This window comes from Aspergillus multicolor (genome assembly GCF_047715735.1).
Source record: "Aspergillus multicolor strain CBS 133.54 unplaced genomic scaffold BDW74scaffold_32, whole genome shotgun sequence".
Classification (NCBI taxonomy): Eukaryota; Fungi; Ascomycota; class Eurotiomycetes; order Eurotiales; family Aspergillaceae; genus Aspergillus; species Aspergillus multicolor.
Genome location: NW_027395983.1, coordinates 255136 through 267945, shown reverse-complemented (window position 1 = coordinate 267945; position 12810 = coordinate 255136). Strand labels below are relative to the sequence as shown.

General features: G+C 53.5%; 8 protein-coding genes across 8 annotated transcripts; 3 read left to right on the top strand and 5 right to left on the bottom strand.

Annotated features, from left to right (window-relative positions):
* Positions 1 to 58: 58 nt before the first annotated feature.
* Positions 59 to 1620, bottom strand: BDW74DRAFT_182072 (uncharacterized protein; the record flags this gene model as incomplete). The annotated part of the gene is made up of 6 exons (XM_073730172.1): positions 59 to 387; positions 438 to 894; positions 950 to 1030; positions 1098 to 1250; positions 1303 to 1473; positions 1534 to 1620. The coding sequence occupies 6 exons, from the start codon at positions 1618 to 1620 to the stop codon at positions 59 to 61; spliced, it is 1278 nt and encodes a 425-aa protein (XP_073579943.1).
* A 1563-nt stretch (positions 1621 to 3183) lies between these two features.
* BDW74DRAFT_182071 (ricin B lectin domain-containing protein) lies at positions 3184 to 3834 on the top strand (the record flags this gene model as incomplete). The annotated part of the gene is made up of 3 exons (XM_073730171.1): positions 3184 to 3295; positions 3545 to 3635; positions 3696 to 3834. 3 exons carry the CDS (start codon positions 3184 to 3186, stop codon positions 3832 to 3834), a joined length of 342 nt encoding a protein of 113 aa, XP_073579942.1.
* A 737-nt stretch (positions 3835 to 4571) lies between these two features.
* BDW74DRAFT_160501 (ricin B lectin domain-containing protein) lies at positions 4572 to 5740 on the top strand. The gene is made up of 4 exons (XM_073725633.1): positions 4572 to 4809; positions 4874 to 4980; positions 5090 to 5180; positions 5262 to 5740. Exons 1-4 carry the CDS (start codon positions 4691 to 4693, stop codon positions 5404 to 5406), a joined length of 462 nt encoding a protein of 153 aa, XP_073579941.1. The 5' UTR covers positions 4572 to 4690; the 3' UTR covers positions 5407 to 5740.
* A 39-nt stretch (positions 5741 to 5779) lies between these two features.
* On the bottom strand, positions 5780 to 6626 carry BDW74DRAFT_187858 (glutathione S-transferase family protein; the record flags this gene model as incomplete). The annotated part of the gene is made up of 1 exon (XM_073731591.1): positions 5780 to 6626. The coding sequence occupies exon 1, from the start codon at positions 6587 to 6589 to the stop codon at positions 5780 to 5782; it is 810 nt and encodes a 269-aa protein (XP_073579940.1). The 5' UTR covers positions 6590 to 6626.
* Positions 6627 to 7326: 700 nt separating this feature from the next.
* Positions 7327 to 8370, bottom strand: BDW74DRAFT_160498 (uncharacterized protein). Its single transcript, XM_073725632.1, has 4 exons — positions 8112 to 8370; positions 7826 to 8049; positions 7664 to 7761; positions 7327 to 7610 (listed from the first exon to the last, which is right to left on the bottom strand). Exons 1-3 carry the CDS (start codon positions 8290 to 8292, stop codon positions 7735 to 7737), a joined length of 432 nt encoding a protein of 143 aa, XP_073579939.1. The 5' UTR covers positions 8293 to 8370; the 3' UTR covers positions 7327 to 7610; positions 7664 to 7734.
* A 666-nt stretch (positions 8371 to 9036) lies between these two features.
* BDW74DRAFT_160497 (SDR family NAD(P)-dependent oxidoreductase) lies at positions 9037 to 10923 on the top strand. Its single transcript, XM_073725631.1, has 3 exons — positions 9037 to 10592; positions 10646 to 10738; positions 10795 to 10923. Exon 1 carries the CDS (start codon positions 9439 to 9441, stop codon positions 10243 to 10245), a length of 807 nt encoding a protein of 268 aa, XP_073579937.1. The 5' UTR covers positions 9037 to 9438; the 3' UTR covers positions 10246 to 10592; positions 10646 to 10738; positions 10795 to 10923.
* Positions 10321 to 10877, bottom strand: BDW74DRAFT_86842 (TMEM14 family protein). The gene is made up of 3 exons (XM_073733938.1): positions 10795 to 10877; positions 10646 to 10738; positions 10321 to 10592 (listed from the first exon to the last, which is right to left on the bottom strand). Exons 1-3 carry the CDS (start codon positions 10829 to 10831, stop codon positions 10396 to 10398), a joined length of 327 nt encoding a protein of 108 aa, XP_073579938.1. The 5' UTR covers positions 10832 to 10877; the 3' UTR covers positions 10321 to 10395.
* Positions 10924 to 11235: 312 nt separating the features above from the next.
* On the bottom strand, positions 11236 to 12788 carry BDW74DRAFT_187856 (polysaccharide lyase family 1 protein; the record flags this gene model as incomplete). The annotated part of the gene is made up of 6 exons (XM_073731590.1): positions 11236 to 11702; positions 11763 to 11996; positions 12055 to 12151; positions 12199 to 12324; positions 12390 to 12533; positions 12586 to 12788. 6 exons carry the CDS (start codon positions 12786 to 12788, stop codon positions 11364 to 11366), a joined length of 1143 nt encoding a protein of 380 aa, XP_073579936.1. The 3' UTR covers positions 11236 to 11363.
* Positions 12789 to 12810: the final 22 nt, after the last annotated feature.

Sequence of the window (12810 nt, the reverse complement as noted above, 5' to 3'; positions counted from 1 at the left end):
GCAGGACGTCAAAGTCGTTGCTACCTATGGATGCTAGTGTCACTCATCTGCCCTTGATCTACAACCGGCTCCTGCCTATCTCAAGCAACTGTCCCGTCAGTAAGCCCCTCGCCTTTCCCACGGGGTCCGACCCCCAGGCAAACCGGAACATGTCGGTCGGCACCTCTGCATCCGCGACGTAGCGCCGCAGCTCCTCAATCATCTCCGCCCGTCGCTCGTTCGGCTTCTGCGACATCATCATCACGGTTACGGAGTGCTCGTACCGCGTCCTGTTGTAGAGGTCAAGACGCCGCGTAACTTCCGCCCGCGTACCTGTAGCCTCCCCCATAAAAAGCGCCCCCAGTGCCGCGCCATCCTCGATCGACTGCGCACCACCTTGCCCCTGGTCTGCAAGAGTAAGCATCGAGGCGACAGATTAATCTAGGGGATAAACTTACGCGGGAGCGTCGGATGCGCCGCATCGCCCAGCAGCGCCAATCTCCCGCGGACAAAGCTCCGCGGCGGCTGGCGAGACGCCAGGCTCCAGAGTCTCACGTCCTCGCCCAGCCGACAGATCTCCCGCAGCGCAGGGGCAAAGTCCTTGAATGTCTCGAGGAGGCCGTCCAGGTTGCCCGAGTCCAGCCACGACGAGGTCGCGGTCTTCGTCTTCGCCGTAGCGCTGGAGGGGTGGATCCCCGCGACGTTGAGCAAGGTCCCGCGGCGGCAGGGGTACATGACCAGGCGTCTGTCAGCGGCGGCGAAGATGTGCGTTGCGTTCAGGCCGATTTCATTCACCAGCGACGCGGTTAGGGGATTCGAAAGAAGCCTGGCGACCGGCACGAGCCATCTGTATGTGCTCTGCCCCGTGCTTTCTTCCCTTGGCTCTGTTCCGGTGATGGCCTTGACGGTTTTGGACTGCAGGTATATAAGCAGTGCACCAAGGTAATGGCAGGTTGGGTGCGAAACGTACATGCATCCCATCGGCCCCTATGACCAGGTCGCCGGTGTACACCGCGCCGTCTTCGAGCGTGACAACCCCGGCTTCGGCATCCTACCCCCACACAAATCAGCCAGTTTGCGCGAAGAATGAAGACGAACCATCGAGGAAGATCACCCACCACAGACGCAACCCTCGACGCCAACCGTATCTCGACCTTCCGACCATCGACCTCCCGTCCCGCCGCTGCCCGGAGCGCATTGTGCAAGTCGACGCGGTGGCTGAGCAGCCAGGGCTCCTGGATCCCCAACGCCTTCTTGTAGTCCTTCGCCTCCTATATTGGCCTAGCTTAGTCTCGCCACGCCCCCCAGCAAGGCAGCACTAACCATGGTCGTCGAAAGAAAATTCCCCTGCGCATCCCAGACCTTGATCGCCTCGCATTCCACGCCTTGTAAGGCGGCCAGGTCGATTCCCCACGACTGCAGGATGCGCGAGGCATTGGGCGCCACATGGACCGCCGCACCGACTTCGTGCAGAAAGCGCGATTGCTCGAAGACCTGCAGGTCCGCGTTAGAGAAACTTGGTGGATTCGGTGGTCGGGCCCAGGGTCAACCGACCAAGACATCGTGCCCGGCTTGGTTGAGGGCAATGGCCGCCCCCAGCCCGCCGATTCCGGCGCCAACAATGAGAATTTTCAGAGGCATTGCAACTGCGATTGTTCTTCGATGGTGTGGGATGGCTTGGAGGGGAACCGTATCGCCACGATGGCTCTTTTATAGCGTCGTTCTACCCCGCCAGACCCGCAGTGATCAGCATCGAAACTCCGACGCAGTTCCGAGGGCCGAAGATGGGCTGATTCATTTTACTGCTTGGGTTAAGGTCGGACTGTAAGCAAAGGTGGTATGCCCGGAGCATGGCGCAAGTATGGTACTACTAGCACGGGGTTCCATCATACCATACTAAGCAAAGCAGAGAGACCTCTGGAGTATCACATCCGTCGACTCTTGGCCCAAGGACGAAGGAGTTCTCCGAGCTCCGAATTGCATCTACTACCCGGCTTCCCAAAGGCCCGATATCCGATAGTTGGAGACTAGCTCTGTAGCAGGTTGATTGCTGCAAGCATGCTTAAGGTTGTCGGGCTGTCCTCGGACTTGCCTGTTTAGGGTTTGGGTCCGAAGCCTAACACAGCTCAGTCCGATATTCCGGGGTTGGCCGGGGGGTTCCAGGAATTGAATCATCATCACTGCGACTCCTGTAGTTAAATCAACGGCAAGATGGCAATCGAGCTTGATTCGAATGACGGCTGAAGACTCGGTTACGCTGTCTTTCTTCTTGCTAGCACGTGGGCTAGCTACAGGCCTATTGGCTAAAGGGTAGCAATAGCATAATGCTTAGCTGATTTGACACTAAGCCCTAACTCTAGCTAAAGCTACCGACACTTGCATGCTCGGGTACTTCTGCTCAATGTCAGTCCAGTGGCGTGGGTATCTCGGCTGCAACCCCCGCGTCTCAGCTGTATACGAGGGCACTGCAGCTACATGCCAGCCATCATAGGACCAAGGTTGCGCAAGCAGTGCCAATCAAGGGACTTTGTGTATTTCTTTGGCGAGTAGGTTCTCCCGCCTGTCTACCAGTACTCACTGTCTTGTTCGAATGCCGAGGTTGACCTATTCCAGCGGTCGCCTCCCTGGCCCTAATAGGTTTTAAACCGGTGTATACCATATGCGTGCTATGTGGCCATGTATGATTTAAGCTCAAGACCGCAGGACTACCATGAAACCTACCAATTTTTTTTGGGCCAGGCCTGGAGTACCGCTTCTTCCTGCCTCGTTCTGTTCAGCACTCGAGTACTCGGTGCCGGTCTCAGCTAGCCACAGATCTCTCGATGACGACTCAGCCCTGAAAGACTACTGCTATGGCCTGATGCATTTACATTGTGTAACTTCAGCGTGCATGGCAATTGTCTCTCAGGGCAGCATGCCCCAGCGTACACTACGATATCATACCCTGTGGTCTAGGGAACCAGTCCACCGTCGCTTCGAATACCTAAATTCTCGCTGGATATTGCTGTTTGTCACTGCCACTCAATTGTTGGACAAATTTTGGCGTCTCTCGTACATCAACAGAGAACGAATACCTGTCTATATAAGCCTGCTTCGTCCCCGTTTCTGACGACCTTCTGTTAGACATCCAAGCACAACATCAAAACCAGCAGCACAATTAAACAACCATCCGCTTTGCTCAAGCTCAACTCCACCGTATCCACCATGGCTTCCGAACGTCTAGTCGACGGCGTGACCTACTACATCATCACCCTCATCCCCGAGGCCGACAATCGCGCCCTGGAGGTCTACGGCGGCGGCGAACTAGGCAACGTCGGTATCTGGTACGCGATGCTACCCAGTTTACTAAGATCCCTCATGGGAAGCGCATTCTAATGGGAATCTTGCGCGCTAGGAAGAACCTCCAACTCCCCAACCTCCAGTGGACGGCCCACCGCATGGCCGACGGCAGCTGAGCGTTCTCGTACAAGCGCAACCCGAGCGCCTACCTAGCTACCAACGGTAACCTACCCTGCTCAAGTATGGTACTCCCAGACGTTTATCGCTGATTATTGTGTCCGTCCAGGCAAGAACACGCAGCTCCGTATCGCTGTCGTTGACCCCAAGAACGACGCGACCGCGCGCTGGAAGGCCGAAGACCTCGGTGATGGATACCTGTATGTCCACTACATGTTTTCAATGACACAGAGGGCAACAGCTAACCAACTACGGTACAGGTTCAGCAATGTCAAGGAGGCGAATATGGCGCTGGATGTCCAGTACGCGGCGACTGCGGATGGCACCCCTGTTATTTTGTACGAGAGGCATGGGAACGCCAACCAGCGCTGGAGGATCTCGAGGGTTGCGGGAGTTTAGGGCGTTTAAGGCGCAATGCAGCAGAGCCATGAGGAGCTTTGAGGGCTCACGTTATTCTGCTGTGCTGAAAGGGTAGGTCTCGTTGTCCCGGCGCCGGGAATACGTCGGGACATGGACTGTGGTATCTCTCTTTTATCACCACTAAGTACCATATCATAACTGAGTATGACTGAATTCACTATGGTTTACCAGCCAATCTGGTCTTGATCCAAGGCTGGGACTAATAGCCTAGGCAGACCTTTCGCGTAGATGCTTATAGAAGGGATGGCGGTTGCACAGTCTAAGCCAACGTGACTGGCTGCTGCAAGAAAGGCTTCCTCTTGCCGGGCTAGATATGGTATTCTTCGTTGTTAGCCCTCATCCCGGATTACAGGGGCGCAGCTGAGGGATCACGGGCCGCTCACCCCGCAGCTAGCGGACATCTCCACGAGTCATATGGACGTTCATCTGCATGTCAAGCAATATGAACTGGGGTACGGCTTCTCCGATGGGTGGATCAGCCAGCCACAATCTTGCGCACAAACTATATGTGCTGTTCTATAGCGTCGGCTGAGACATGTCCATGTTTTGTGATGCTCAGTGGTTCGCTACTAGAGGAACACCCCTGTATTCCATAATGCAAGGTCCAATCGATCACCGCTCACTCAGCCAGCCACGATCCAAAGCGCCATGCACCTGGGTTTTCGGCTTCACACTTCCTATCCATGATCATGCCAAACGAGACACCCAATGTCTATAAAGGCTGCTCGATCCCCACTGGCATTCCATATCATCTTCGCCAAACATACCCCCATCATCTCTCCCCATTCTCTCGCACATAACCAGATACCAACAAGGATTCCTTCCTGCCGCCATCATGACCCACGAACACCTAGTCAACGGTGCGACTTACTACATTATGACTTTAGTCCGCGGCGCCGACCACCGTGTCTTGAATGTCCACGGTGCAGGAGAAGTCGGTGAAACCGACATCTGGTATACCACCCGCCGATCTACCGACAATTTCCCGGTCCCAAGCTAACAGCCCTGTCTACCTCAGGACAAACACCCACAGCACGACGCAGCAGTGGACCGCGCACAGAATGGCAGATGGCAGCTGGGCCTTCGCGTACAAAAGGAACCCGAGCGCTTACCTAGCTGCGGATGGTATGTCGCCTCCCGATCTGTTTCTCGTCATCACCAGGCCTCCTCTCTCCTATACGCAACCAGCTCTCGACATTAAACCACTGGCTGACTTAGCGGTCAATCTACCTAGGCCAGTTCAAGCCCCTGCGCGTGAAAAACCTCGACCCCAACCACCACGCCTCGGCGCGTTGGAAGGCGGAGGATCTGGGCGATGGGTATTTGTATGTTTTCTTATAGTCCCTTGGGCAAAGATCTTGGTATGTCAACGTGGGTTTCAGTTAACTGACCATAGTCTACTGCAGGTTCTGCAATGTCCACGAGGGCAACATGGCGCTTGATTTGCACGCCTCGGGGACGTGTGATGGGTCCGGCGTGCACCTGTCCACCAGGCATGGGCACCAAAATCAGCGGTGGCGGCTTGCTAGGGTCCAGGGCTGCGAGTGTTAGGGGGTAGGACAGAGGCTTGCAAGTTGCTAGGAGTGTGAGTAGTACCGCATGAGACCATGGCTGTGCTGGGTCTTCTCTATGTTGCCAGTTGGGAGACCGGGTATCATGATATTTCATTCCGAGTCTCTTGATTGAGTTACCAGAGGTTTCTGGCTTGTGCGAGACTACGGTGTACTAATGAATGGTCTTGATGCGTATGGTATTGAGTACAGTTCATTCACTTGCATAGGGCTCGAGTAGCGTCTATGTGCATACGGTACTTTGTTACGTATGGTAGGCATGCTGGCCAAATAAGTATACAAATAACAGAACCATTCCAACTAAAGCAGTAGCAGTCTTTCCATGCATTCCAAGTCTTCCTCTAAATAACTGCTTAAGACAAAGACGCAGGAGCCGGCCACTCCTTGTCGATCCCCTGCCCCTCAAGCCACGGCAAACAGCCCTCATAAAGACTCTTGAAAACCCCCTCCCCAAGCCCCATGAAGTGCCCAAAAAGCTCCTTATCAAAGCGCTCCACAAACGCCAGAAAACACGCAACCAGCAGATCCGCGTACCCGGCCTGCTCCCCCTCAAAGAACGGGCCCTTCTTACCCTCGCACCCCTTCAGCATCCGCACCAACACCGCGCTCTCGGTCTCAGCAAGCTTCCACAGCTCATCGATTTTCTCCTGCTCCGTGGGACGGACTTCACCCAGCGGCTTCCCGAACCATTGAGCCCGCGTCTCGTCGAAGTACTCCTTTCCACGCGGGTCCAGATGGCCCGGCACGCGCGGCACAACCAAACTCCTAAAGACAGGCCACATCAGACCAAGAATCTTCTCGACAGCAAGAACAAGCGCGAAGCTCGCATCACCGGACGGAAAAACCGAGGGCCCGGGGAAATGCTTGTCGAGATGCTGGATGATGGGGAAGGAGTCCATCATTGCGCCGTTGGGGTTTGAGGCCACGCTGGCCTTGTGGATGATTGCCGGGAGGGTGTAGGGAAGGCCCTCTGTGTTTGGTGGTAGACCGAGACCGGTGATGAGCGGCTTTACGTCCGGGTAGGACATCCAGCTTTGTGTGTAGGGGATTTTCTTGAAGTTGAGGACTGCGCGGACTTTGAGGGTGTTGGGGGACCAGGATTTTTGGGGACCAGAGAGGTCGGAGTACAGGTCGAAGAAGTGGACGGGGTCGGTGGCTGTCATTTTGCTTGTTTTTCTTTATCTTTTACCTGGACAGTTGGTGGGCAGTTGGTCTAGAGATGTAGAAAGGCAGCAGGAGGCGTGGTGAAAAACCAAGCTTTTGTAAGGATTCCGGTCCAGGGGCCCCGCCCGGATGAATTAGTAATTTGATAGCCAACGGAAGGGCAGGTTTGTATCCACTATGATATAAATCTCCGCATCTGCGCCATCTAGCGCGCGGGGTTAGGATTGAACTGACCACCACAGCATCACTGTCCCTAAGATTGCAGCATAAGGTGATGGCAGATCAGCTGAGGGCATAGATCGCCCTTTTACCAAGAGCAACAATTTGGGTACTGAAGTCTCATCTTCGCAAAAAAATAACCCACCCCCCAAGAACCGAAAAAGCGCCGTAAACAGGATGAGCGATTCATAGACGGTGCCATATCTACGTATCCATATCGTCTTGATGGATGTGTTGGGGCCATCGAAATTCCAATGATTCCATACTTGTGCCGCCGAAGATTGCGGCCCAAGGCATGCTTGGGGTGTTCTCACGTATATCGCTGCTACGAAGGATACTTGGAAAATCTTTTCTTCGGGAATTATCTGCACTGCCGTAAAAAACTGATAGTTTTTTGCCGTCCAGATGGATGGAGGCTTTGTTACCCCCTTCCCCGAAGTCTCTTATCTGAATAATGGGTCTTTTCTTTATTCATATTAGGCTTACTTATTAGGGCTCTAAATTCCTCTTCCCTAACGTGATCTCAAGGTGGAAACTACTTGAAATGTTCTAGCTATCTATGGAGTGTTATATGTAGAACGTGCGTATATTTAACAGTAACCCTAAACCTGTCAAGAAATGCTGTCTCCAAGTCTGCACACTTGTTGACTATATCCGGGACATTCGAGCCCTAGGTATGGATGGTAGCCTCCTAGTTCAGGAGTTACATGGTAGTATGCCTCTGCATCTACATCGGCCCATCACAAGCGAGCGACAATAATCCAAGAGTTGGGTATCTCAGATGACCTGAACATTCCGGGACTGCATACTAATGTGATAAGCAGGAGCAAGAACAAGTAACTGGACAACCTGACCAAAGCATTGATAATGGTCGCACTAAAAGATCACGACAGAATAGCTAGCTACCTGGGTAGAGCCCAGCCGCCTATTTCCAGCCCAAAACGGTTGGATCCTGATATTGAAGCTCGATCAGCCCGCCATCTCTCAAACAGCTATACGAAGATTGGGTAACATACCATAAAAATCTCCAATCTCTGGATAACATACTTGTTATCACCACTTTCCACCAGCTTAAACTCCGCCGCCGTATACGCAAGAACATGCTCTTCACCCTTATCAAACTTATAAGTGTTGATGACAACCACATCCAGAGGCGAGAACGGCGACGTGTACACGCGGATAGGCTGGTGCTTCAGACCGGGGAACTGAGTCCAGAATTCTTCGCGCTGGGCTCGGATTGCTAGGACACCGTAAACATCATTCTAAAATCAGAGCGTGCGGGGAGGGTGACCAGGTATATACCTTTTCGCCCCGTTAGGGTTGAAACAGGCGTGACAAACTCGCCGTCTTGGTCGAACATGTCGCTCCATTCTTGGGCGGCTTGGGGGCTCTCGCCATCGAGGAGGGTGTAGAAGTTATTGATGACTTGTAGGACTCTGTCTTGAGTGGTATCGCCGGTTTGGTCTGCGAAGGCGCTGGACATTTTAAGTTGGTATCTTAGAGGAACAAGGGGGTACAGAACGTGAGGTATTGGAGTGCAGAAACTAAGATGCGAAGCTACAGATTAACGTAAGGGTGTCAGCGGGGAAGTCCTGGGTATATAAGCTATACCTTGCAGCGCAGACCCCTCCTGCAGGGAAGAGGCGACTGCCACAGTCCCCTTTTCAGGTGCGCCACAATTGATGTCTTTCCTGGGTTGAAGTAACCAGCCAATCAGACCCACGGGGGCGAGGTCTCATCTTTGAGCTGTGAGGGATCTTGCAGGATGCACTGTCACAGTTAGGGTTTCACCCAATGATTTCTTCGGGTAGACATCCCCCACTTGCTCGCAGCTGCATACTGCAGACACACCGCAAGACAGTTCTGAGCAGAGAAAGACCAATAAGGGCGCCACTCCATTGTTCACCAGCCAGCCAACTCACGATTTAGACGACGGCGGGAAACTTAAGGTTGGGCCTAATGCAGACTATCAGCCGGGAAAAGACAGAAGCAGTTGACTCCTAGAACTTTATTGGAGGGATTTTAGGCTGTGGGACCTTGACGATAAAGCGTTTAGCCCTGAGAGAACCTTGAAAGGAGATGTGCTTAGCTGGTTCATTCGAGTCGCCTGTTCAACGGCCTCCCCTTTAATAAAGACCGAAACATCATCCGCATGGTCATAGTCTCCATTTCTACATTTCTAATCTCTAATGGTAACCCAAGTTAGGGCTATTGAAGTCTGCTGCGGTAACCAAATGATGCCACCACCGACGGGGCGAAACAATCGCTGCTTGATTTTTAGGACTAAGCATAAAATCCCCACTGCTGGTAAGACTAGTAATCTCCATGTCTGAGCCACGAGGCTTAGCAGTGCATTTCTGGATGCTCGGAGTGAGGGGGCGTCTATATTGCTTTATCCAGCTGAAAATGAGGGGCAAGCGGGGCTGGCTGAAGCAGCGCATGCCCTGGGTGGCTGGGAGGAAGGGCAGGTGAGGGTGCTCTTCCCAACCCCTCCAGTTCTGTCCTCATAATCCGTCTCAACCCTTTAATCTAGCTATGTACTGTAGTGGTCTTAGCATCGATATCTCCTCGGGTCGGGTCTAAGGGCCCTCTGCTTCTTTCGTCCTCCGATAGAAACAACAACGAAGCAATGGCAGACACCGAGTCCTCCCATCCCAAAAACATTCACACCCCGACAATCCAGCCCACAAAATTCAAAGACTGGGTCGTCGTCGTAACAGGTGCAGCATCAGGCATTGGCAGGGAAACAGCACAGCACTTCGCCACACAAGGTGCCCAAACAATCCTGCTCGACATCAACGGGCCCGGACTAGAGAAAACACAATCATCAATCCGCGAGTCAGGGGGCAAAGCCGCGAATAGGCCATGCGACGTCAGCAATGAAAACGACGTGAACGCAGCGATCGAGTGGACGATTCAAACCTACACCAAAATCGACGTCCTGGTGAATCTCGCCGGGATCTACGGGTTCCAGCCACTGACCGAGTACTCGACTGAGCTATACAACCGACACATCTCCATCAACGTCAATGGGAGCTTCTTCCTCACGCGTGCTGTACTGCCTCATATGCAGAAAGCCGGCTTTGGGCGGATCATTCATACGTCGTCAACCACATACGCGAGTCCCAAGCCCGGACTTTCAGCGTACGTTATGTCAAAAGCAGCTGTCGTCGGTCTTGTACGTTCTGCGGCCGTAGAGGCTGGGCCTGGCGTTACTGTGAACGCAATGATGCCGGGTCTAATTGACACGGACGAGATGCGGAGTAAAGACGGGTACGAGGTTATCCGGGAGAAGATCCTCGAAAGCCGGGCCGTGAAGCGCGACGGGAAACCTATAGACGTTGCGCGTACGATCGCGTTTATCGCGAGTCCTGAGGCGGGGTTTATGAGTGGGCAGGTTGTTGATTGTAGCGGTGGGGAGACGTTTAGTTTCTGAACAATCAACCACCTGGGGAACCAAAAAACTCTGCTCGTGTGACTGAACCCTAAGAATCCCACGACGGAGATAGACATTATTGATTGAGCGGAGAGGTATTATACAACAATGCGAATATCATACAACTTAAGACATTTGAGGCTTCCGTCCTTACACACCATAATTAAACTCCTTCACCTTCTTCGCATAATACAGCGACGCCAGGAGACCCGCAGTCGCAAGACCAAGGGGCACCGGCGCCTTGGCCTTGGTCTTGATAGCCCGGGACGCGCCGGCACCGAGGAGGACAACGCTGTTGGCCAGGGCGAGCTCAGCGCCGTAGTCCTTGTTTTGCTTCAGGAGGTAGCCTGGTCGTGTTAGTTCGCAAGTGGATGAATGTTGATAATGCGGGTAGATGTACCAGAGAAAGCGTAGGAGGCGCCCAGACCGAGACCGGCGATGAGAGAGGGCCTTGAGCGCGTCTTCAGGTAGCCGAAGACACCGCCGGCGGTGACTGGGGAGATTAGCTGCAGCAATGGAAGTAGGGGTTCAAGAAGATGTAAGGCTTACGAAGACCAGAGAGAGTGATAGAGGGATGTTCGGCCATGGTTACTTGAGGGATGAGGTGGGATGGTTTGGAGAGGAAGGTGCAGTGTTTGTTGTGGTGTGGTGGTGTGACAATTGACAGCTTGTCGTCCATTAGTAAGCCGTGACGGGCCGGATATCCCGCTGACATCCCATTGGCCAAACCGCCTGCATCTTAGGCTGCCTTTGTACTAGCGGCATTGCGCTTACTGTGGGACTGATGGTCACATGACTGCCCCTAGGTATAAGGAGGGCTCGGAGTTGGGTTTGGCAGGATGCTACAGTATCATCGCACGGGTGAGGCAAGTGGAGGGTTTTCTCAAGACCAATATGGAGTCAGGAAGCACGGACATGTCATGCCGCTTTTAACTAGGTATGAGCGCAAAGTGCCATTGGCTGACCCGCATTACCATTCAATTGAGAATATATCATCTTTGAACCATGCTATGTAAGATTGTACTATGGGAAGCGATCCATAATCTGGCTACACTACAAATCCACATAATACCTCACAACCTAATCCTTCCCAATACGCCTCTCTACAGTCAGAAGAATCAGAGCTTCCCCTGCCCAGCATTCGACGGAACACTACTCTGGGCAGCAGTATACGCCGACGCAGACGCAATATTCTTGCCAGAGAAGTTAACCAAAAAGCCCGTATCTGCCTGGCTGAACGTCCCCGAGCTCCCAAAGCCATTAACCTGGCAGGTATGACCCAAGTACGTCGAGCAGACGGCATTGGTGTTGGTATTGGGCGAGGTAAACAGCTGGCCGCCGACCGAGCCTTCAAGAACAGTAGGCACATTCTGGAAGACGTTGCCTTCTGCCAGGACATACCCGCCCGCGTCGATCTCGAAGGCGTGGCCGTTGAAATCGTACCAGTAGTTGTTTACCTAGCACTCTGGTCAGCAAAGGGCGGTATGCTATGATATAGATGTATGGGCGGGACGTACCGCATGCAGAAGCGTATTCCCCGCAACCTTCGGAGCTCGGCCGGCCATGTGGTAGATGTAGTTCCCCTTCAGGGTGACCATGTCGTTGGAGCCGGTGAGGTAGATGCCCCAGTAGTGGTAGGTGTTGCAGGAGGCGGAGTAGGAGGTCACGCCGTTGAAGTAGTTATTTGTCACGCTGACTCGGTTGGAGGCGCTGTTTCCGAGGACGAGGTGTTGGCGGCCAATGCGGGCTGTCTAAGGGGTGTATGTTAGTTCTTGTTTGGATATGGGGTGGTGGCGGTGGTGGACTGACTGTGACATGGTCGATCCAGACCATATCCGAATTGTCGATGGTGATTGCGTCGCCGCCCCAGACGTACTTGGGGTTTAGGTCTGTGATTGCGATGTTTCTGGTGGGCTTTAGTATTGGTACCGTATCAGGAAGTGGACGGCATACTGGATAATGATGTTGCTTGCACCGCTGACAATCCGAAGGCCTTTGCCCTTGATCACACCAGCAGAGCCTTCGCCAACCAAGCTCTTGTTGGACTTTACGGTAATACCCAGGACACCAGCATTGTCGCTGTTAAGCTTTCAGTTAGCTGCAGTCGATTATCGTGTCGCGAATCCAAAGCAGGGATGACTGACTATGTAACCGAAGCCGAGGGCGCATCGGGCGCATAGTTCGTACACCAGCCATTCTGGTTAATGGCAAGCTGGCAGGACGAGCCAGTACCCCATGGCGCACAGCCAGTGGCTGTCGTAGTTCCTTCAGTGCCAGTGAAGTCAAATCTATTATGCTAGTTAGCAATAGCCCTCCTTCGATTGGGATAGTCAGGCATACGTCTTGGTCAAGATGATAACCCGAGCAGAACTGTCACCAAGGTACGAAACAAGCTCTGCAGTGGTGCTTGGGTAGACCGGGGTTGCGCTTCCACCACCAGTGACACCTTTAGCAAAGCCCTCTGCGGAACCGGTAACCCCAGCGGCAGTGGTGCCGGTGACGGCCGCAGCCAGCAAAGACAGAATAGATGCGCGAAGCCTCATCTCGTTGATGCCAGTGTGTATT